This window comes from Cucurbita maxima, unplaced genomic scaffold, assembly GCF_002738345.1.
Source record: "Cucurbita maxima cultivar Rimu unplaced genomic scaffold, Cmax_1.0 Cma_Scf00026, whole genome shotgun sequence".
NCBI lineage: Eukaryota > Viridiplantae > Streptophyta > Magnoliopsida > Cucurbitales > Cucurbitaceae > Cucurbita > Cucurbita maxima.
Genome location: NW_019272042.1, coordinates 2563361 through 2587826, shown reverse-complemented (window position 1 = coordinate 2587826; position 24466 = coordinate 2563361). Strand labels below are relative to the sequence as shown.

The following is a 24466-nucleotide window of genomic DNA, read 5'->3' as shown; positions in this document are numbered from 1 at the left end:
ATGTTCAAATCTACTTATTTAATTCTTTTTAAAATAAAGGGTCTATGCCCACACTAGGCCTAAGATTTTAGAGATCGATTTTCTTTGCTAAGCAATTTGAACACGTGATCTCTAATTTTATGCTACTTGGAAACTGAAAGAGTAGTTGATTTAATTGTGAAAGGACGGTTAAATGATAAGTTTAGTTCATAAACGTTAAGGTTTGTGTTTATCAATCGTTAATTGATCTCTCTACAGTAAACGTGTTTAATAAGTCTCCAAATTTTCAATTTTATAACAATTAGTTGATAAATTTTAAATAATGTCTAACACGTCTTGAGACCTTTTTTATATTTTCTCCAAATTCACGAATCTACTCAACACAAGAAAATTAAAAAGTTTAAGAACTTATTAGACATTTTTAGAGGATAATAACCTGTCAGACATCTTAAAGATCAATGATCACCAAATAGACAGGATTCTCAAAGTTCATAAACTAAACTTATAATTTAACCAAAAAAAAAAAAAAAAATTATAATTTCATATATTTCAAATCGAAAGGTAGGTTAACTAACGAAAGAAAGATGGAATCAAATGCATTCTTAAAAGGAAGCTTTTTGCCTTACCTACCTATGATGCAAAATCAAATCGGATGATGCAAGCGGGAGGGAGTCCCCAGTTCATGTGAAATGTAGGTTTAACCGAGGTTATGGCTTCAAGGATGATTAGCACCTGGAAGTCGACATCATCTCACCAAACTCATCCGTCAGTGTCAGGCGATGTTCTTCCTGTCATCTCTACTAAATTGCTGTATGCGTGAAGTTTCCCTAAAATCTTAGATTCTCAGTAGAAACATGACATTATAACACAAGTAACAGAACTGCAGAGACAGCAGCTCAGAGACAAGAGTGCTTTCTGTGTCAAGCATATAGATAGTTCACAAAAACAGCTTTATAAATTACACATGGAAGTCATCTACAGCCTAAGAAAGGTAAAAGAAAAGAGTTCTCTAAGTTCTTTGTGCTCCTAGTGATAATGGTATTATTACAACAGGTGTTGGTTATGATGCAAACTTACTGTTCTTTTAATGTTGAGAGGAGGGTTGGAGTTGGATGTGTGGACAAGGCCTTTCTGGTTCTCCTCTTGTCCAAAGAATCTTAAGATCCCCTCTTTGCTTTCCCAGTGTCAAAAATGTGCCTGCAATGAAGTCAAGATTTTTCTTTTAAAAAATGCCTCTACTTCTCAATTTGTTGGTAGGATGGCGGATTGGGTAATAGAACTATGGTACTTACCAAGGGTGAAAGGAACAATGTAAAGCAACGCCGGTTGGCCATGTCCATCCATTAAATTCAGAGCTACATAAGTGATGAGGAGGCCTGAAATGCATAATGAACAAAGACAAGTTCGGATTATGAGTATCACGTTTTGAATGTTTAGTCCCTGATTTTGCTATGTTCCGAAGAACTAAACGAAGAACACGAACGGGCAACGAAAGAAAGATATACTACGAAAAAGGCCTCCAATTATTGAAGATAGGAGACAAAATGAAGTAATAACCAGTTTGGAGTTTGTCTTTTTACATAGATTCTGTGTTTATCATACCTGTTCCGTAAGCAGTCATTGCCCAAACGAAATAACCTGCTCGGAGTTTCTTCTTTGCAAGCCAATCATATCTGCACAAATTTGGCAATCCACCGTTTAGTGCCATGGACGGTTGACTTATATCCGAACTAAAAGAACAGACATTTTCATAGGCAAATGGCACTCTTGCTAGGAATTATTAGAATGCAAATGGTAATCTTGGACGATGAGATTGACACAAAAGTTTGCAGAATAGTGAGATTAGGCAAAAACAGGAGGGAATTTCATGGTTTTTAAAAACCCAAATGGAAGGCCAGATAATCTTGACGTTTCAGCTTTTTCCATCTCAGACACTAAATCTGTTCCCTATTTTTTCTAAACTACCAAGAAATTTCTAAGAAAACGTTGTCAACGTTTACATTTTGAGAATGAATTGAGGATGCGTGTAACTGTCAAGCCCACCGCTTGCAGATATTGTCATTTTTGGGCTTTACCTTTCGGACTTCCCCTAAAATGCGTCTGCTAGGAAGAAGTTTTCACACCCTTATAAACAATGTTTCATTCTCCTCTCCACCGATGTGGATTGTGAGATCCCACGTCGATTGGAGAGAGGAACGAGTGCTAGCGAGGACGCTGGCCTCAAGGAGGTAGATTGTGAGATCCCATATCGGTTGGAGGGAAGAACGAAACATTTCTTATAAGGGTGTGAAAACCTCTTCCTTGCAAACGCGTTTTAGAAACCTTGAGGGGAAGCTCCAAAGGACAAGTCCAAAAAGGACAATATCGGCTAGCAATGGACTTGGACAGTCATTGTAACTACCATTGAATTGAATTGCCACCATTGAATTGAGTTGCCAGTTGACCAGTTTGAGATAGAACCACTTAGGCCAAACTTACTTGTATCCTAAATGAAGGAACAGTATACTTAAAAAATTGTTGTACTCGTGGTTTTCACCTTAGTGAAAATGCGACTAAAAGTCCTGGCAAGATAATATCACCAAACCCGATAATGCTGTACCCTCCCCAAGGATCAAACATCCGTGGAATCTTTAGCAGCATGGGTATACCATCTTCTCCAGTCTTATCACCGCGAGCAACCTGAAATTCCCAAAAAGATAAGACAAGGTCCTGAATTCTGATAGAAACAAACAACATTGCCTATATACAACAATGAAAAAGGGGATGCCTTTAACAAACAACTCACCACTATCATAACACTCTCGTGGAACCACCATTTCGAGACAAATACCCAAAAAATGTCATACAAAAAGGCACAGCTGAGGAGAACCGTCCCAACCTGATAACAGAAAACAAATTGAATAACTTAAAATTTGAGTTTTCAATTGCGACTGTCCTACAATTTCCAGATCCAGTGTTCATTGCACTAATGTTTTCTTCTACAATTTCCAATTATCTACTCATATGCCAAAATCAGTTTGATGGAATTTTCCACAAAATTGTTCAATTTAGAAACTACGGTCTACTAACCTAAGCCCAGAAGAAAAAGTTCAAAGAGGATAATATTTGCTAACGGTGGGCTTGGGCCGTTACAAATGGTATCAGAGCCAGATTTCGGACGATGTGCTAGGGAGGAAGGGGGTGGACACGAGGCAGTGTGTCAGCAAGGATGCTAGGCCCCGAAGGGGGTGGACACCAGGCAGTGTACTAGCAAGGATGCTAGGCCTCAAAGGGGGTGGATTGTGAGATCCCACATCGGTTGGGGAGGAGAACGAAACATTCTTTATAAGAGTGTGGAAACCTCTCCCTAGTAAACGCGTTTAAAAACCTTGAAGGGAAGCCCCAAGAGAACAATATCTACCAGTGGTGGGCTTGGACAAACAATTGTTGCATGAAAAGGGGCCTCTCAAGCAATAATATCACTTGTAGCTTTCTTTTTCTTTTTCGATTAAAAGATCAAATAACTTTTCATTTGTATTAGTTCTGTTATCTATATTATGAACATTTGCTATTTTCTGCATTGAATATACGATACAACTACTTCACATAACCATTATCTATGCCTAGTGCCAGAGCCTCACTGCATATCCCTACCTAAAGCAAAGTGGAGGACAGGGCACCAACATTAGCAGCACTTGCACTTGTATGATGCATGACATTGCATTTCCTTCTTTTATCTATTCGGTTCTACCGTATAACATTATAGATACGTGTCCTTTTTCACAATAGTTCATTAAAATATTCATTATCACATATGATGTAATTTGCTTTAGTTGCTAGAGATTTTCAATTAGAAACTTATCAACTATACTCCACAATATACCTTCACAAGTCCATACTAATTGATAGAACTGAAAATAGGAGACAACAAATTACCCGACTATAGGAGACAGTAGATCATATCTTTCGTTACAAAATTTTATATATTTTTGTTAGAATTTGTTCAGTTTATTAAAATCGTGGTGTCTAATGGAGAAAACATGTGGAAGATAGCAAACCTGGAAATGTATGCAGCACAAAAGTTACCTTGAGATTAGGAACTCGAACAATCTGAAGGACTGTAACTATGAGTGCAATACCCTGATTTAAAGTGGAAACAGGAAGTCATTTCAACAAAGTTTTAATGAAATCACATCAAACAAATGAACTGACATTATAATATGATATAAATCAAACTAATTGTAAACATGAACTGTAACATTAGTGTGGATCCCGACAATTTTAGTAGCTAAATTATAGATACTCCTAAAGGGAGTGGACGCAAAAGAAGTTCAAAGATATTCCTAAAGGGAGTGGAAGCCTTAAGGCGCTGGACTTCGGCATGTATGAAATTACAGAATGCAAGCCCACTTACATGCACCTAGCGCTAAGGAGTTCATCAAGCTGTTCTGTAAAACACTGCTCCAGTCAAGCAAACCGGCTAATACATAGCCGTCAAATAAATTTTAGAACAATCTAACTTCCTCAACCTTAGGTGTATTGCCAGTAAGAACGTCCTAAGCAGGTGTAAGTAGGATTCTAACCCTCAGTAACATGTTCAAGTGTAAATGCAGTAGATAAATAACAAGAAGTGTACTTTTTGCTTCTGTCGGAATATTTCTCTCAAGTATTTTCTGAGACATGATTGATAATGTTATTCTCTTGTTTTATGAACTACGTTTTCTTATCCTCCCAGAAAAACAATATTCTCAAATTCCAAGTCAATCAAAATAGCTCCCACTATAAAAGAAAATCCACAACTTCTCCCATTTCAGAAGATATGCACTGTTAAACCAGGTTATATTTCAACTAAACATTTACTAAAGAATTAATAATTCAAAAGAGCAGGAAGGAATACAAAATATCCAGCCTAGTCATGCCAAGAAAGGTGTACAAATTTTATACATCAAGTTGTGAAGAGCGCAAATCAGAACTCAAAAAATACTAGAGTATTGAATATTACTCTGATATTAAAAATTAAAATAAAAAATATATTTAAGGAACAAAAGTAATGGCTAATATTTGAGGCTCAACTTGGGAACAGCTACCTGCCACTTCCCCATAAGAGGGAGGGGGAAGATTGATTAGGATAAAAATCTATCGTGTGGCCCCCAATTAACCCAATAGAATTCTGTCTGTTCTAATAATAAAGAAAAAAGGTACTTCTATTTATTATAAATATCAATAACCCATCATTTTCACTTATGAAAAAAATAAATTGGCTATTCCATTAGTCCATGAATTCGGACACGAATTCTAGATTGAAATAAAAGAAAACGTTAGATCCAAATTAAGCAATGAAGCAAGTAAATTGGAAGAGTGGAAACGGTGATTTCTTACAAGGATATCTTGTCCTATCCAAGCAAAAGGCAGTTTGCGGTAACATGCCCAAAGAACCGCAAATGCTATGCAGAAAGGAGAAACTGCCAACGTCAAATGGGACACGGCTCCAAGGATGGGAAATTTGACGTATGACTCAGCAGCATGTTCAAACCATCTGAAACTATAGTTCTTATGTCATCAGTTTCATCCCGCTAAAAAATTGAAAAAAAATTGAAAAAAAATATATATATTATGGAAAATTTCAAAAATAATTCAAAATGCCATCCTCTCTTCCCCAATACCTATAGAAATAGAGTGCCATGCTAGAAAATTTTAATATCTAATGAAATTAATTAACTATTAATCAGTTAAGAGAGTGGTTCGGTGCAAGGTGATTGTGAATGTTTGATTAATCCACCACACCCAAATGGTGGTGAGAGTTCTCTTATTTATAATCATTTACAGAATACAGAAATAAGGTAAATTACAAATAATAAGGAAATAGCGATAAAAGGAAAGAATAATAAATGAATACAATATATTTGCATTTAGTAAAAGAGAAAATATGGTAACCCGTAATGTAAGGTAAGGCAGATATTTGCCTTAATGAACGGTCAACTATCCTTAACACCCCCCCGCAAGCTGAGCGTCGGATTTGAACGAACATGAAGCTTGGATCTGAAAAATTCAAAAAGAGGTCGAGAAATACTCTTTGTGAAGATGTCAGCAACTTGGAGATGAGAGGGTACATATTGTGTACGAAGTTTGCCAGCGATAACAAGTTCTCGAAGGAAATGATAATCTAGTTCAACATGCTTGGCCCGCTTGTGAGAAACAGGATTAGAGCTCAAAAAAATAGCACTTTTGTTGTCACATAAGAGTAAGGGCTGCTGTGAAATAGGGACCTTGAGGTCATGCAAAAGATGCGTAACCCAAAGAAGTTCAGCAGCAGTTGTGGCAAGAGCACGATACTCAGATTCACAGCTGGAGCGTGATACAGTAGGTTGCTTTTTGGCACTCCAAGAAATGAGATTGTTACCAAGATAAATAGAATAGCCGGATGTAGAACGACGAGTATCGGGACAACCAGCCCAGTCAGCATCCGAATAAGCGACTAGCGTACTAGGAACAGTGGATGGACGAAAGATAAGACCAAAGTGGAGTGTTCCTTTGACATAGCGAAGAATACGTTTGACAGCAAGAAAGTGATCTGCAGTAGGGGCATGCAAGAATTGACTGACAGAATTGACAGCATAGGCAATATCTGGACGCGTGATAGTCAAGTACTGAAGGGCGCCAACAAGAGATCTGTAGAGAGTAGGATCAGAGAAAGGAGAACCATCAGCAGTCAGGTGTTGAGAAACAACCATGGGAGTGTGAACTGGTTTGCTATCGAGCAACTGAGCACGAGTAAGAATATCTCGAGCATATTTTAACTGACTGATAAAGAGACCATCAGGAGTGGGTGAAGCTTCAAGACCAAGAAAGTAACTGAGAGAACCCAAATCTTTGGTAGCAAACTCAGAATGAAGCTTGCGAGTAAAGCTGTTAATAAGAGATGAGTTGTTGCCGGTAACAATAATGTCATCAACATAAAGAAGCAAATAGATAAGGTTAGATTGCTGATGAAAGACAAAAAGGGACGTGTCAGCGCGACTACAAGAAAACCCAAGTGTGAGAAGAAATGAGCTAAAACGCTGAAACCAAGCACGAGGAGCTTGCTTTAAGCCATAGAGAGCTTTCTTTAATAGACAAACATGCATAGGAAATCGAGGATCAACATACCCAGGAGGTTGTTCCATATGAACACGTTCAATAAGCGTTCCATTGAGAAAAGCATTCTTGACATCAAGTTGTCGAAGAGGCCATTTATTTGTGACTGCAATAGAAAGCACAACACGGACAGTGGTAGCTTTGACAACTGGACTGAAAGTGTCAGTGTAGTCAAGACCAGGAACCTGAGTATAACCTTTGGCAACGAGACGAGCCTTGAAACGCTCGACGGATCCATCGGGCAAATATTTAATACGAAACACCCATTTAGAGCCCACGATGTTGGTGTTGGCAGGGCGAGGAACCAAAGTCCAAGTATCATTTTGTTGTAACGCTCGAATTTCTTCATCCATGGCAGCCACCCAAGCAGGATTCTTAGCCGCAGATTTGAATCCTTTTGGCTCAGTGGATGCAAGAAGAGCAGAGAGAAGTCCAGATGAGCCCAACATACCAAGATTTGCTGGATGACGAGTCTTGAATATACCAGCTTTGGCGCGTGTGATCATAGGATGAGTGCCCAAAGAAGAGAAATCAACAGGAGGTTCAATAGAGGTTGAATTAGAAGTCGAGGGTGACAAAGTGGAACCTGCAAGAGAAGTATCAACCTGCACAGACTCATCTACAAGGTCAGAACAAATATCACACGGGGATGAACTGGATTGAGGAACGTGCGGTGATGAAGTGGTAGGGGGGGATGAATCAATATGATGAAGATGTGGTTCCAAGAAATTTGAAATAGGAATAGTGGAAAGAGGTTGGGCTTGGGAGCTAGGGATAGCAGGAAAGTGAGTTTCATCAAATTGAGCATGGCAGGTGATATATAGCTTAGTGGTGGCGGGATCAAGACAGCGGAACCCTTTATGAACAGGACTATAACCCAAAAAAATACAAGGAATGCTGCGGGGAGAAAGCTTGTTAGGCATATAATCACGCAAATAAGGATAAACACGACAACCAAAGGGATGAAAATTGTCATAATGTGGAGTGTAGCCATAAAGGAGTTCAAAGGGTGACTTACCTCCAAGAAGTGGAGTAGGCAACCGGTTGATAATATAAGCTGCAGTGCTGAAGGCGTCAACCCAAAAACGAGGAGAAAGATGAGAGTGAAAGAGAAGGGCCAAGCCAGTCTCAGTCACATGACGATGTTTTCTCTCAACACGACCATTTTGAGCAGGTGTATATGGACAAGAGAGTTGATGGTGGATGCCAGAATTACGTAAATGAGTTTTGAAACAAGTACTAGTAAATTCGGTACCACCATCGCTTTGAAATACCTTGATACGAGAAGAATATTGATTTTCCACAAATTTTTGAAATTGAAGAAAAATATCAAAAAAATCAGATTTAAATTTTAAAGGGTAAAACCAAGTGAATCGAGAATAATCATCAATAAAAATAGCATAATAAAGAAAACCCGAATTTGATTTGACGGGAGAAGGACCCCAAAGATCACAATGAATAAGATCTAACACATGAGACGACCTACGTTCATTGCGGGAATAAGGCAATCGATGGCTTTTCGCAAGCTGACAACTATTACATAATGATGGAGAAGGCAATAAAGACGTAAGAGAAAGATGACCTTTTTTATTTAAAAAAGAAATAACAGAATGATTCACATGACCCAGACGAGCATGCCATAAATCATATGAAGCACGTAAAGATTTGTTTTTAAGGGCTGAAATAAAAGCAGAGTTGCCGCGCTCCAGCACATATAGCCCTCCATCTCTTTTACCGGTTGCCACCACCCTTCCTGTTTGATGATTCTGGATAGTAATAAGATTATTAGTAAATGTAACGGAGAGAGGAAAATCAGACGTTAATTTACTTATGGAAAGAAGATTTTTAGTGAGGTGAGGGACAACCAAGACATCTAATAAGTGAATATTTGGAACAGGAGAAAGAGTACCGATGTGGGTAATGGGTAGGGATGCACCGTTTCCTACAATCACAGAGTCCTTACCCGTGTAATTTTTAGACTGATCCAGAATTGATGGGTCGGCAGTCATATGGGCCGAAGCTCCAGTGTCCAAAAACCAATCAGCAGCATCAGGTCCAGCAATAGAACATGACGTGTTAAAGGCTTCAGCAAGGTGAGCATGAGAAGAATCAGGTCGAACATACCGTTGGTTGCAGCGGTCAGCATAATGGCCCTCTTTGCGGCATATTTGGCAATGAGGTGGTCGACGACCCTGACTTGAGTGGGTTCGTCCTCGATTAGAAGAGTTGTTTTTGTGAGAATAAGAACGACCTCGCTGGTTGGTAAAGGAAGCAGGGTGACTTTCATGGGTGCGGCCACGATTAGTGGCTATGAATGCTGTAGGAGTGGAGTCAGAGGACTCAAGGGAGCGCTGGAACAACTCAAAACTTTCAGTTTTAGAGACTAGATCTGCAAAACAGGGGATAGGGGTGAGAGCCATCTGAGCAGTAGAAAAAGCTGAAAATTCGGTGCCGAGTCCACGAAGGAACCAATGCACTTTATCAATGTCCTCGACGGGTCTGCCAATGGCATGAAGTTGGTCACAAATTTTTTTGAAGGCACGGGCATACTCAGCAACAGGTTTTGTGCCACGTTTCATCAACTGCAAGTCATCCTTGAGTCTCAGTTCACGAGCTTTTGACTGATGGCTGTACGTAGTTTCCAACGCAAGCCAAACATCACGTGCAGTAGAGAGACCAACGACAACAGCCATGGCTTCCTCAGTGAGAGAGGAGAGCAGGAGACAGAGAAGTCGTTGATCGGCTGCTCTCCATGCCAAATATTTGGGGTTGAATGTTGAGGAGGTTTCTGGTTCAAAGCGAGGTGGTGGAACCATAGTTCCATCGACATAGCCCAACATGTCTTGACTCTCAAGAAGAGGGAGAAGTTGGCTTTTCCAAAGAAGATAATTGGAGGAAGAAAGTTTGATGGTGATCATATGGATTAGAGTATTGAAAGGAAGAAGATGATAACAAGATTCGGAAGCCATAGAGAAGAAAGGATCAGGGTTGTTAAACCGAAAGGGCTCTGATACCATGTGAATGTTTGATTAATCCACCACACCCAAATGGTGGTGAGAGTTCTCTTATTTATAATCATTTACAGAATACAGAAATAAGGTAAATTACAAATAATAAGGAAATAGCGATAAAAGGAAAGAATAATAAATGAATACAATATATTTGCATTTAGTAAAAGAGAAAATATGGTAACCCGTAATGTAAGGCAAATATCTAGATATTTGCCTTAATGAACGGTCAACTATCCTTAACAGTGATAATATAGAAGCGGTGAATTTTTCTACCTAGACAATATTGGGGTAGATATTGTTAGGAATCACAACTCTCCATAGTGGTATGATATTGTCCACTTTGAGCATAAGCTCTCGTGGCTTTGCTTTGGGTTTCCCCAAAAGACCTCATCCCAATGGAGATAGTATTCCTCACTTTTAAACCCATGATCGATCTTCCACTAAATTAACCAATGTGGGAATCACTCCCAATAATCCTCAACAATCCTTCCCTCGAACAAAGTACACTATAAGCCTCAAGGGCCTCCACTTAATCGAGGCTCGACTCCTTTCTCTGGAGCCCTCAAACAAAGTACACCCTCACAATTCTTTGTTCGATATTTGAGGATTCTATTGTCATAGCTAAGTTTAGGGCATAGCTCTGATACCATGTTAGGAATCACGACTCTCCACGATGGTATGATATTGTCCACTTTGAGCATAAGCTCTCATGACTTTGCTTTGGGCTTCCCCAAAAGGCCTCATCCCAATGGAGATAGAATTCCTCACTTATAAACTCATGATCGATCTTCCACTAAATTAACCAATGTGGGAATCACTCCCGATATGATATGAAGTCAACTTTTCCAACTAATTTTATATGACTCAAAGATGTTGAGCCCAAATAGTAAGAACACATGAACAAGGGTGTGAGGAAGTAGGCAACAGATCCCCTGAATCATCTTATTGACAACTGTTTTGGAGAAATTTTTTAATTAAATTATATAATCTAGTATAATTTGTTTACACAAAAATTTAATAACATTTCCATGTAAAACCAAAGACAAGTAAGGGAAGATTGTACCATGATAGCAAAGCCACCAAGCAAGTTTGTAGTCCCTGTTAGCGAACAGAGATATTATGAGATAAAGTTTCATCACAGCACAAGTAATGATTAAATTTATCTAAATATTAGAATTTGACCTTACAACTATTCATAATCTTAAAACAATTTCCTAGTGAATAAAATAAATTGATTCAATTTTGGACATCGCACTATACACAAGATTTCATAGACAACTTTTTACAAATCTAAAGTGATTTGATCATCTAAACAACCCAACATAAAGAGAAGAACGGGCAAACCTCAGCACCGCCGATGCAAAACAAAACCACCAGAACCTCGAGAAACCATGAAGACATTAGTTTGTAGAGCATAACCAGGAAACACGAAGCAATCACGACAAAGAGAACTGCAGCTGTAGTGTTAATATCTATGTAACCACTGGAACCAGTGGCTTCCATCTGCAGCAATTCATCTGAACCATCCTGCAAATGGTGTGAAGTCCGTCAACCATTCAGAAAGAACTGAATATCCCAAGGAGAAACTCATTCGAAACAATATATTGGTATGGAGAAGAGCTGTAGAACCTTCAGCAGCTTATCTTGCTCAATAGCCACTTCTCTTGCAGTCCATGCAGACCAATAAGAGGCCAATAAGACAGTACCAACAGCCATAAGCCATAAAAATACTTCTGCAACATCTACGACTGGTCGAAGTGGGGAATAAAGTTGCACAGATACTGAAATAACAGTAAGTTCAAACTAAAATTGATTAAAATGGAATAGAAGGGGAGGAAAGACATAAAGGAATTGATAGAAATTAAATACACACCTGACATATTTTCCTTCAAATCTTTCTCTAAGCTATCACCAGCATCTTGAGGGAGCATGACAGCAGGTATGCCTATGATTACATCAGTTTCATTCTTCTCACAGACCATCTTGAAAAGTTCTGAAGAAAAAAAGGGAATTCTCTTTTTGAGAAACAGAAAAGAAATTTCATAGATTTTTTATAAGAATTTAAGAATTATATTTCAAAATTGGCAGTGTGTTGAGCCATTCTATCAGATATATAAATAAAGAAAATAAGATCATCCACCTAACAGACTTCGAAATAAGTTACCACAAAAGATCTTGCAGCAGAGATCAGTAAATATGTAGTTAAATAGTTTGTTCAGATCCTTTTTTTGATCAATGGTTAACAAAACAAGAGTGATAAGAAAATTTCGTTAGGTTTCTCCTTCATTCGACTCTTTCACAAGCCTATTTGGTCCCGAGGTAAGGAATAACTAGTTACACCAAAGGATGCGGTCAATACAGCCAGAACCACACAAGGTTTTTTTAAAAGTACCTTTACTGTTATTAATGATAAGGATGGCTGAAGCATTAGCATTTTCTGCAATATTTGCCTTGTCTGTGAAACTACAATTTCCACGGCGTACCAAAATGACTTCTCCAGCCAGCTACAAGCACACCAAACAGTTCAATTTCAAATCAATGGAACTTCAAAGAAAAATATCTTTGCATACATTAATTCAAAAAACAACAGCCAATAAGATGAACGTCTTGAGTCGTTCTTCGTATGAGATATATCTAAATGAAAATAGAAATCTGAAAATCCTACCCTATTCTTGGGCGTACTGCAACAATCAGGAGGATCTGCCAGAGCAACTCTAGTATGGGTAGCATGCTTTTCCTTCGATTCCAATGTTGGGCCAAATCGAGCACCAACACCGACATATTCAGTGGCCTCTATACCATTGATCCAAGTAGGGACTTTCACCTTAACAGAAAATCAATGAACTACAGTATGAAATCATCATAAACTGAGTACAGTCCTCAAAATCATCACTGTTTGAACAGAAATGGATTCTTCCTCCAATCTCCATCCATGGAATCAAACTCGTTAGTTCTCAGAAATCAGTACATACATATAACAAGATCATAACAAGCAAGAATCAGTTCATTTCGTTGATTGTCATCATGTCAGCAGCCAAATAGACAAGAACAAAAATGAATCATCAAGAACATTTGAGAGACAGAGAGGGAATAATTGAATGAAAAACCTCTATAAGCTAAGCCTAACACACTTTTCATTTCTTCAATCAAGCCAGTTTATTCTAAAGTGGTTTGCCCAATTTACTTATGCTAATCAAATTATAGCGCATACAGATAACTAATCATAAAATCCATGAAATTCAAGTACCAACAACAAGAAATTCAAATTGAAACTTCGAATTAAGTAAAAATCAAGAATCAGCAAAAGAGAAGAGCCACAAATTCTAACCAGAACGAAATTGTTCTCGCAACCAGGGCGCGTTGGTGCGACACTGTCCTGATGAACTATATCCCCAGCTGAAACCAGCCTCAGACTCAGCATCAAACCCAAAAGCACCGTAGTAATCACACCTCCCGGCGAATTCATCGCGGCCCAACAATCCGGGAGCCGATTCAAACTCCAAGATCCGAAGCAAGAAATAGGGTTTAAACAGAGTGAATTTCAAAATAAAGAGATAAAAAAAAAAAGCTCCGGTTTACAGAAGAAGCTTACAGGAAGCTTCAAAAGAAGAGAGAGAAAAAAACGAGGAGAGAGAGAGAGAGAGAGAGAGAGAGAGATGACTTGAGTCTTCAATCTTCACTTTGATTTCCTATTGGGTCGTCGTCGTTATGGCCATGGAAGAAAAGGAAACAAAACGAATAGAAAACGGCGTCTACAAGACCCGTTGAATTCAACTGGTATCTTTCTTCTCGATCTCCTCAAGAAACAAAATGAATCCATAATCTATCCATAGCCGTTGCTGTTCATCAGTATAATGCACGCGCCATTATGGCGTGGAGAATTGCAGACGAGCCGACTCCATTATTGTCCTTTTCCCAAGCTCCCGACCTCCATTATTGTACCTTCAGGATTGGTTTGATTCTATATGGATAAAATTTCTCTCTACATTTTGAACAAAAATTTTCTTAACACTATTTTCAATTATAAACTCATTATCATTCTCATCATCCAACACATTGAAGTTAAAAAATTACTCCTTTTATCCACTTTTGTTTAATATATTATGGATTGATTAAGTTTATTTAATCGTTCTATGAGTGTTCGTTTATTATATTCAATCTAAAAATACTAAAATTTTCAAGAACGTTTTAAGTGTGAGTAGGAGTGTTCGTGAGTTGGAACATTTATTAGATTTAATCCAATTGTTGGTACTATAAATAACTTAATGAACTAAACTCAATCATAAATTATTTTTATTTTTATTAAGTTGGAACGGTAAAATATCTATTTATTTATTTTTAAATTTTTATTTAAGATTTGTAATTCATTTTTAATATAATATATATTTTGAAAAATTATCTTATAATAAATTCAAGTTCTTTCTGTTCGAGAAATTCGCGAACCAACTTAATGTATAAATTTTTCATTATCCGAACCCAACCCAATTTCAATAAGTTCATAACTCAACCCAAATTGTACAAGCTGGATAGGGTTGATTGAATTTTTCGAATCGTCGGGTTTAAATTATAGTATTTTTGAGGAATTTTTAACTCTAAGAAATACTTAATCGAGATAACTATTTTTCGGTTTTTACTCTAGCTTTGTACAAATTAATCTAATTATTTGATACCCGGGTAAGAATGTTATGAATTAGAGGAAGTAAATCAACCCGTAATACATCTTTTAAAGAGAAATAAATGATTATCGTTAAAACTTATTATTATTATTATTATTATGTAATAAATAATGATAATGAGGATAATAAAATTGAATTAAATAATAATAATAATTAAGAAAAAATGTATTTAAGTTTGATAATGACGTGGATTGAAGTGGGAGACATATTTAGATGATGGAATAGAAGTGGGACTAAATTCTTTATGTTTGATTTGACAATTAAATAATTAGTAACAATATCTACTTCTCTCTCCCACTTTTATTTTTATTATTTTTACATCGTTTTTTTGGTTCGATTCTACTTTTTGTACTCGATAAACGATACCTCAAATTACATTTCTACAATTAGGGTTGTTCGTATGATCCGAGAACGTGACCAACCCGAAAGAGAATAGGAGTGTACATAAAAGCTGCATTGAAAGAGAGTGATAGTCTCTAAGCACAAACAATACTACGAGTATACACGTGTTGGGTTAGAAAAATCTTTCGGACCAACCCAAAATTTGTGTTTGTTGGGTTGGTGACTGGGACAACCTGAATAGAGTTCCTAACCCATCCCTTTTATTTTCAGCTCGGGTTATTTTTTCATTATTTAAACAATCATACTTATCTACCATACACGTTACATTAATAACTAAAATCTCATACAATGCATCACTAACATTAGTTATAAACTTTTTAAAATATTTTTAGTTTTTTTTTTTTAAAAGTAGAATAGGATTAAGTTGGGCTGTAACCCTATTTTCGAATAGACCCGACCAAAAAAATGTTACCTGCAGACCGACTTAGAGATACGAGATAGTGAGGAAGGATTTTCTCGAGTGGGAGAAGGAACAAGAAGAGGTAAAGTTAGCGGGAGGGAGGGAAAATAGAAAGTGAGAATAAGAGCTTGAGCAAGAACGTAAAAGGCAAAACCACCGTATTTTTAAAATAATAATAATAATAATAGTTTTGAACTAATTTATTTTATTTATTATAATAATGTTATAAACATGGTAAATAAAAATAATTTTTTTAATAAAAAATTTAATACATAAAAAATAAATTTAATAATTTTAAAACTAAATTGAAAATTTAGTGAAGGAATAATTTCTCATTGTTACTTAGCATTAACATTTGCGTGTATGACAAGCGCAATACCAACAAAGTTCAAGCGCGTGGAGGGACACAGAAAGCCGGTGACTGGCTACCGTCTGAACCTGTCCCGACCTCCGTATTTAGCCGTACATAAAAAACTGGCGAAACAAATGATAGATTCCCCTACGTGCGGCCAAATCCACATATCACTTGGCACGTGTTGATTTTTTATAGGTTAGTATCCGTACTAACCAATACAAAATTGCCACGTGTAAATACATAAAAATCCCGGCCGCATCTGATTGGTACTCATATTCTTTAATTGAAGCCGTACGGCAAGAATGTAGGCCCCCACATGGTTTTCAGCGTTGTGTCTAAGCCGCACATGTGGCATTCTGATCCGAGGAATCGTACGTGCGGTTTTAAATTTATTATTTGAGAGACAAAAATTTGTGGTGAAATGGGTTCAGGCCTGTTGCCCACCATAAAAACAAGGGTGTGATGCCAATTCACACTATTGTTAATTTATAAGTGAATTTATTGTTTTTTTTTTTTTAAAAAGAATACGTTAACAGACCAACCCCACCGCTAATAAATATTGTCTATTTTGGCCGTTACGTATCGCCATCAGGCCCAAGCCCATCGCTAGCAAATATTGTCTACTTTGGCTGTTACGTATCACCGTCAGCCTTATGATTTTAAAACGCTTCTATAGGAGGAGGTTTCCACAACCCTATAAGGAATGTTTCGTTTCCACCCCTGTAAGAAATGTTTCGTTCCTCTCTTCAACCAACGTGGGATCTCACAATCCATGTTTTGTTTCCACACCCCTGTAAGAAATGTTTCATTCCTCTCTTCAACCAATGGGATCTCACAATCCACCTCTTTGGAGGCCCAACGTCATTCCTCTCTTCAACCAATGGGATCTCACAATCCACCTCTTTGGAGGCCCAACGTCCTCACTAACACACCATCTAATATCTGCCTCTAATAATATTTCAAATAGCTCAAGCCCAAACCCACCACTAATAATATATTGTCCGCTTTGATTCGTTACAATCGTTACATATCACTATCAGCCTCACGATTTTAAAACGTGTTTACTAAGAAGAAGTTTCCACATCCTTATATGGAATGTTTCGTTCCCGCCTCCAACCAATGTGAGATCTCACATAAACATTTTATTTTTATTAAAAACAAAAACTTAAATAAATAATCTAAACAACTCGAACCAATTCAACCCAATATTTTATGGTTGGGTTGAGTTAAGTTCATAATTTAATAAGAATGGTTTACGATGAAAAAGTTTACTAACCCCAACAATTAAAAAGAATTTTTAAAATGTCCCAACCCAACACAACTTGAACCCACGAACACCTCTCGTGTTCTTGAGCTGGGTTTACCATTAAGTAAATGATATTTGGAAGTAAAATGAATGAAATGAGTATATACATATATTCACAGTTTCAAGTAGCAATGACAATGGAATGGAATTGAATGCATATCCTTTTCTATATTACTGCTACCCAACAGCAAAAGGATGGTAGCAGATTCATTCTCCAAACATTAAGAACTCATCACTGATAAAAAAAAACATTAACTATCCAGAAACAGAAACAAACAGCATCAATGGACTTACTACTGCTGCTGATGCAACCATTCTTGAATTACAGAACGAAGAGCACGGTTAGGGACGAGGTTTTGGTGTTCGAGCCTTAGGTTTGTCATCGGCGACGTGTTGTGTCCACTGTCTAACCATCCTCTCAATGCCTCTGCCTCATAGGTAAACCCGTCGGCTGCTACATGAGGATCCTCCATGACTTCCTGAGTGTTGGGTGTAATATATTAGTCCATTACAGGTTTACACACTAGATGCAAAGAATAATGTACATAGATGATGTGTTTTCCAGCGAAAATAATCATCTAAAAGTAACACATACAGTGAATGATGTCAGGACTATAATTGAGATTCTGAAGTTACTGAAAAAATGCATACAATTCTTGAGATCAACGGTGTATTCAAATCAAGGTCCCATGAAAGAACGCTAGTGAGAAACAGCTTGTGTGAGATCTCACATCAGTTGAAGAGAGAGCCCGAACGAAAAACCCTAAAGGGTATAATATCTACTAGCAGTGAACTTGGGCTGTTACAACTGATATCAGAGTCAAACTCCGAGCAGTGTGCCAACGAGGATACTGAGCCCCGAAGGGAGTGGACACCGGGCAGTGTGCCAACAAGGACACTGGGCTGTTGAAGGGGGTGAATTGTGAGATCCCACATTAATTGGAGAGAGAGAGGAACGAGTGCCAGCGAGGATGCAAGGCCCCACCAGGTAGTGTGCCAGCAAGGACATTGAGCACTGAAAGGGGGTGGATGGTGAGATTCCACATTGATTAGAGAGGGGAATGAGAGCCATCAAGGATACTGGGCCGCATAGGGACTGAATTATAAGATCCCACATCGATTGGAGAGGGGAACGAATGCCAATGAGGACGCTAAGCCCTGAAGGAGGGTGGGTTTAGAGATCCTATATTAGTTGGAGAGAGAAACCTCTCCCTAGAAGAGACGTTTTAAAAAACTTTGAGGGAAAGTCCGAAAGGGAAAATCCAAAGAGGACAATATCTGCTAGCGGTGGGCTTGGGCGGTTAGAGCTTATTAATGGGAAAAACTAAAATATGAACTCAACTTGGTTTTCATTTAGCCAAGGGGTTTCATGAATCAAACGAATAGTGTAGGAGACGTACATAAAACAGTTCAGAAACTTGCATTTACAACAGTTCACATATTCTTTAACCAAAACAGCATCAAAGCAAGAATAATGAGCCAATAAAGAGAGAGCTATGCATATAACTAACCTGAAAAATAGGACATAGGAAATAAGGAGGAGGTTGCACCTGCAGATCCCCAAAGCTTAGGGATACAGAAACCGAACCTCCACAAGAAGCCTTCATTGGCTCAAGTACTCTCCACACATCAGACACAAGGTCTGGCCTGTACATACTATTTCTATTGCAGCACCTCAATGCCAACTGAGCCAACTGTTCAGCCTGCACGAACGGCCAGTCTCCCGCTCGTGGATCCAATACATCTTTCAATTTTCGTTCCTCTATGGCAAACTGGACGTCTTCTTTCATTCTCAAGTATGATTTTCCAGTTAACAAACTTAACAATACCATGCCAAATGAAAAAACGTCCAACTTTGTCGTGAGAGGAAATTCATGATTGCTCTTCACGCCATACTTGGCAGATATATTTTCATTGTAACTCAACTTCTCATCATGAGGCAATAAATGACAACTTCCAAATCCTGCAAGTTTAGGAACGTAATTTGCATCTAATAGTACATTCAAAGGCTTCAAGTCACCGTGAATGATCTTGCAAATTTTATTTGAATGAATGAATATAAGAGCTGAGCATAAGTCTGAAGCGATCCGTATTCGAGTTTTCCATGACAACGGAGAAGAATTATCCTTACAGGCTAGCCTATCTTCAAGACTTCCATTAGGAAAATAGTCATAAACAAGAATGCAAGCCTCCGGACAGACTCCAATGAGCGTGGCAATATTGGGATGTCTCATAATACTCAATGCATCAACCTAACATATAAAACAAAACATATTAAGGAAATGTTCGAAACCGACTTGAAACGGGATTTCAAACTTCTAATCTTTGGAACCGAATCATATTGTTACATCACCACTGAACCGAGAAGCTCAAGCTTTTGGGTTGATTGATGATTTTATAAGGTTTTCGAGCAAGAGATCATCAAATTAATACTCTAAAGAGATGCATAGAGCTGCATAAGTATATGAAAAAAAAAAAAAATAGTTTAACTTATTAGAAAGAGTAAAATGGATCCAGGCTATTCATACCTCACGTTGAAACTCCACTGGGTTCTGCAAGTTATGAGAACCGAACATTTTTATGCAAACCTCAGTGTTATATAGCAGACCTTTATACATGCTTCCATGTGTACCCTCCCCAATCTTAAGCGAGGGATCGAATTTCCGGGTGGCTTCCGCAATTTCTGAGAAGGAGAACTCAGAGAATACTTGAGCAGTATGTTTAGTTCTGGCCTCTACTTGTCTTGTCCTTATGTCATCCACTTCTTTGAGTGCTTCATCTCGTTGCTTCAGTAACTCATCTCGATCATTTTTGTAATTATGCAGCAGTTCTATCGCTGAGAGAATCTTCTGCTCCAACTCCTTCACCATCTGATCAGATCCTGCAATTTGATTCTCTAATTCTAATCCCCTGTTTTGGGAGACTTGGAGCTCCTCCATCATTTTATTTACTTGGTTCTTCACATTCTCAAATTCTTCCCTTTCTTTTGACAGCGCTTCTTCAACATCTTTCCTTTCTCTTGCCTCTCCAGCATATAAGTCTTCATAAAATTTAGCCTGCATATTTAATGAAAACCATATGAGATCATATATGTAACGACTCAAGTCCACTGCTAGCAAATATTGTTCTCTTTGGGCTTTTTCTTTCAGGCTCTGCTGGGGAGAGATTTCCAACCCTTATAGAGAATGTCTCAATCCCCTCTCCAACCGATGTGAGATTTCACAATCCACCCCCCTTCGAAGCCCAGCATCCTCGCTGGCACACCCAAATCTAAAAGATTTACAACTTGATGCAATAAGAACACCCAAATCCAAGATTTATAGTATCTAAAAGATTACAATTCCCAACAACAAAGTCAACTGATAGGTATATTATCTACATAAATGATTTAAGCCAAGATCAGTCATACGACAACTGACAACAGAGTTACCCTGAAAATAGCATTCCCAAGTTCATTTTCAGCTTGAGCTCGCTTCACTGCCTCTCTAAAAGCTTCTCGCTTGGCATTTGCTGCTTCGGTTATTGATTTCTCAAGTTGAATGTATAAAATATCATCAGCACTTTCGTCTTGCTGGAATCCCTGAAAAATAGAAAGGCCAAATATTTTATTTTAGAAAAATTACTTATTACTTTTCTGGATGCAAAGTATGTAAGAAATGCCTTCGGCTGATACTCGGGCATACCAACAAATGGAGAGGAGATGAGTTAGGAGCGACATCTTTCAACAGAAGAGGTGAATTTAATCCTACTCCATACGCATCTTCCTCAGTCCTTGAACATGCAGCATCTAGACATCCACTAGATGAACTTGGTGAATATGAACGCTCAGAAGGGCTCGAAGTCCCACTATCATTCAAAACTAACTTCGAAATTGAAAGCCTTTCCAGAACAATTGATGGACTCTGTATTCTGCTCCCATTGAATTGGCCAGGCTCCACTGGTCTCCAACATGCCCCGTTGACGTTCTGTGACTGAGGTGATGGTGGTGGGATATCTACATGAGCTTCTTGTGGACAAGCTTCCCTATTTGTATGTAGTAATTGCATTAGTTGTCAGACGACTAAATTGCAGTTCTAAAACAACAAGCATGCAATCTATAATGGTTCCATAAGTCTCCTGCTGACCATTAGCCATATTTTGATACGACTTGACCGAAGTTTATGGACCACATGAATTGACTAGACGTTTTAGAATTGATCAAGTTAGGATATTGGTTCTCAACAACATGGCTATATTTTAGAAGATTCACCATTTAGGACTGATGACATATTCCATACTCAACCTGTTCCAATCAATGGATTTAGAGTATGAAAACAGATGAAGAGTGACAACAAACCTAGTGCGAATTAACTGCCCGTTGCAAACAAATTGAATTTGACAGAAAGCTGGTGCTTTCAGGTGAACATACATAGCTTTCCTCGATCTGATTTTTGTCATTTTTCTGCAACATCAAAGAAGATAAACAACCATCGCCTAGATTGCATTAGTCTCCTCAATTTAGTTAACTATCTAACATCAACTTAATTCCACAATTTGAATGAAAAACTCTCAAATCTAAGAACCACGGATACGAGATACAGTACGACAAGACACGATCACGACTTCACGCCAGCTTTTTAAAATCTAGGACATGGACACAGACACAGACATGGCAATAACATGTTTATTAAAATAATCACTTTTTTAAATTATATCGTTTTTATACAATGAGTTTGTGTTTTTATATGCTTAGAAAATTAGTTTGATGTATTTCTTTATGAAGATTTATCATTTTTGTCATATGTGTGTCTATTTAGTCAACTTAACAAGTGTTTGATGCATATCTAACAAATGTTTGTTCAACTTTTACTTGATAACTAGTTTCTAACACATCATTGCACTAACAAGTGTCCGATTTGTGTCGAATATGCCAGCCCGATCAAGTATCCATGCTTCTTAGCTCACAATGATTAAGCTATTAGCTTACAATATTGTTGAACAGTGTATCCAGATCTCCCTCTTATTAGTTCAACAATGAACTAATGATTACTATGCCGAAACAAAAACAACTACTCTGGCATGTTCTTAATTTCTTTGAACTAATACCATTTACAATTATTTTCATCTCCCCTCCTAATTTTTCTACTTCTTTATTTTAAACCATCATTTCATCCGACAGAGTCTTCAGTTGTGTACCATTTATAGAACAGAGGGCATGATCATGCGCAAATGGAGTAACTAATAATCATTGACAAAAACCCTTTAAGAGATGAAAGCAGATATACATGGAAGAAGAATACAAAGCAAGTAGCTAGAATGTACCTCGAGTAATACTTGTCCGCTGCTGCACCCATAATAAGCCTCCTAATTCCATGAAGGGAGACGAGCTCGACAATTCCCTTCTTAATCTTGTCTGATTCAAAATAAAGTTTCTCTGCCCGAACCTAAACTAAAACATTAATGAGTAGAAGAACAAACGGAGCAAATCCCATATGAAAATTGAAATCATTCCTCATGTTTAACCCATTTTACTTATTGATTCATGCATTATCACATCACACATTGTATATTTATGGTGTTTAACTATGTTCTTAACCCCGCTCCTATAACCCAATCTAGTTCAATGAACAATGAAATAATATTGAAACAAAGAGAACAATGGATATGTACCCCAGCTTGGTGACAGAGGAAAAGGAATCCATCAAGTATCTTATTTGCATCCTGCCTCTCACGTTCGCGGTAGGCGTTTACTTCCTTTTCTTTCATAGAACTTGCCAAAAATTGTGTTCCCACTTGACGCATGGAAGAGAGAGTTCAGTAAGTCAATTCTAAGAAACACTCCAATTCATGTAAGTGTTCAATTTCATTAATTCCAAAAACAATAGAACAAACTTTGTTTTAGTTAACGAAACCACTGGATAAACTCTTGTTCTTCATCTTAAGAATTTAGAACATCAACAGCCAAAGAGCAATAACTTAACTTCAATCAATCAAGAGCAATAGAAATCATCAGACGATTGAGAATATTTAAGTGAACATATTGAAATTTATCAGCGAGCTTACAGAATGGAATCAACTTTGCTGGCTCATGAACATGAAGAATGCAAATCCTCCGCCCGCCTGAGTGCTTTAGAGCATAGACCAAATTCAATTTGCACTCGTTTACATCATTTCCCACAGCCATATAAACCACATCGTCTCCACAGCTACCGGCCATGATTCCTGTAGGATCAGTGAACCTTTCACTAACCCAAAACAGGAAAAACCCTATCGATTTCTTTCAATTTCTGAATAAACACACACAATCAGCCATAGATTCCTCTCACGAACCGATTTTCTGAACACACTTGGATGTTTTCAGAATCAAGTTCCAAATCAAACGGAACCGAAATCCGATTCTCCTCTTCCGAAAAGAAAAACGGAAGAAAATAGTACGAGGTGACAGATTGAATTTGTTTGGTGAATGTGAATATAAAATGGGATGAAGAACAAAGGCACTTTCATGAGAAACTTTACTCGGTCCACTTCTCTCTCTCGCCATTGGAATTGCTTGAGGAAGAAGAACAAGAAGTCAGCGGCGTTAATATTTAAAATTTGAAGGAATCGGCTTACAATTTACAATGACGTAGAACAACACGGATATTTTCCATTTGACTTATTCATTTTATTAATATACTTATGTTTGTTATTATTAGGCCAAATTATATAAAATAAAAAATTATTTCTCCTCTCAAATATTTGAACTAAAAAAAATATTAGGGTATTCATATGACTCAGAACCCGACCCCGTCCCAACTACCCAATACAAACTATAACGGTTCATTAGATTGGGTTGGGTTAAGATTTTTTTTGGGTCCGTTTGCAAGTTGACATGTTTTTTTGTCGGGTCAATTCAACCACCTAAAAAACAGAGTTACAATTCAACTCTACTGTTAATACAAAAATTAAGAATATTTGACTTAATATTTGATATTTGAATTTTTTTTAGATTTTAGTAGTTAATATAATAGATAATGTGGATAAATATAATTTTTTAAATGATTAAAAAAAAAGAACAAGCCAACAACACAACTCGAGTTGGATTGCTCGAGTTGAGCTCTATTTAAGTGGTTCGGGTCAACAACTCATCCGTATCAAAAGTATTATTACTATTAATTTATAATTAAAGACATTAAACATAAAAAAAAAAAAAAAAAAAAAAAAAAAAAAAAAAAAAAAAAAAAAAAAAAAAAAAAAAAAAAAAAA

General features: G+C 37.5%; 2 protein-coding genes and 1 long non-coding RNA gene across 3 annotated transcripts; 1 reads left to right on the top strand and 2 right to left on the bottom strand.

Moving 5' to 3' along the window:
• Nucleotides 1–195: 195 nt before the first annotated feature.
• LOC111499340 lies at nucleotides 196–20497 on the top strand. Its single transcript, XR_002720923.1, has 3 exons — nucleotides 196–206; nucleotides 1960–1964; nucleotides 20392–20497. It is a non-coding gene; the product is annotated as an uncharacterized LOC111499340 (long non-coding RNA).
• Nucleotides 820–14029, bottom strand: LOC111499244 (signal peptide peptidase-like 4). The gene is made up of 14 exons (XM_023150789.1): nucleotides 13432–14029; nucleotides 12769–12927; nucleotides 12496–12607; nucleotides 11977–12096; nucleotides 11733–11884; nucleotides 11448–11630; nucleotides 11167–11201; nucleotides 5338–5500; nucleotides 4045–4098; nucleotides 2765–2857; nucleotides 2516–2658; nucleotides 1582–1652; nucleotides 1272–1355; nucleotides 820–1176 (listed from the first exon to the last, which is right to left on the bottom strand). Exons 1-14 carry the CDS (start codon nucleotides 13567–13569, stop codon nucleotides 1064–1066), a joined length of 1620 nt encoding a protein of 539 aa, XP_023006557.1. The 5' UTR covers nucleotides 13570–14029; the 3' UTR covers nucleotides 820–1063.
• On the bottom strand, nucleotides 17325–23840 carry LOC111499216 (U-box domain-containing protein 33-like). Its single transcript, XM_023150741.1, has 9 exons — nucleotides 23285–23840; nucleotides 22892–23013; nucleotides 22544–22665; nucleotides 21579–21683; nucleotides 20926–21265; nucleotides 20673–20822; nucleotides 19771–20298; nucleotides 18754–19494; nucleotides 17325–17721 (listed from the first exon to the last, which is right to left on the bottom strand). The coding sequence occupies exons 1-9, from the start codon at nucleotides 23436–23438 to the stop codon at nucleotides 17536–17538; spliced, it is 2448 nt and encodes an 815-aa protein (XP_023006509.1). The 5' UTR covers nucleotides 23439–23840; the 3' UTR covers nucleotides 17325–17535.
• Between the last annotated feature and the right edge of the window lie 626 nt (nucleotides 23841–24466).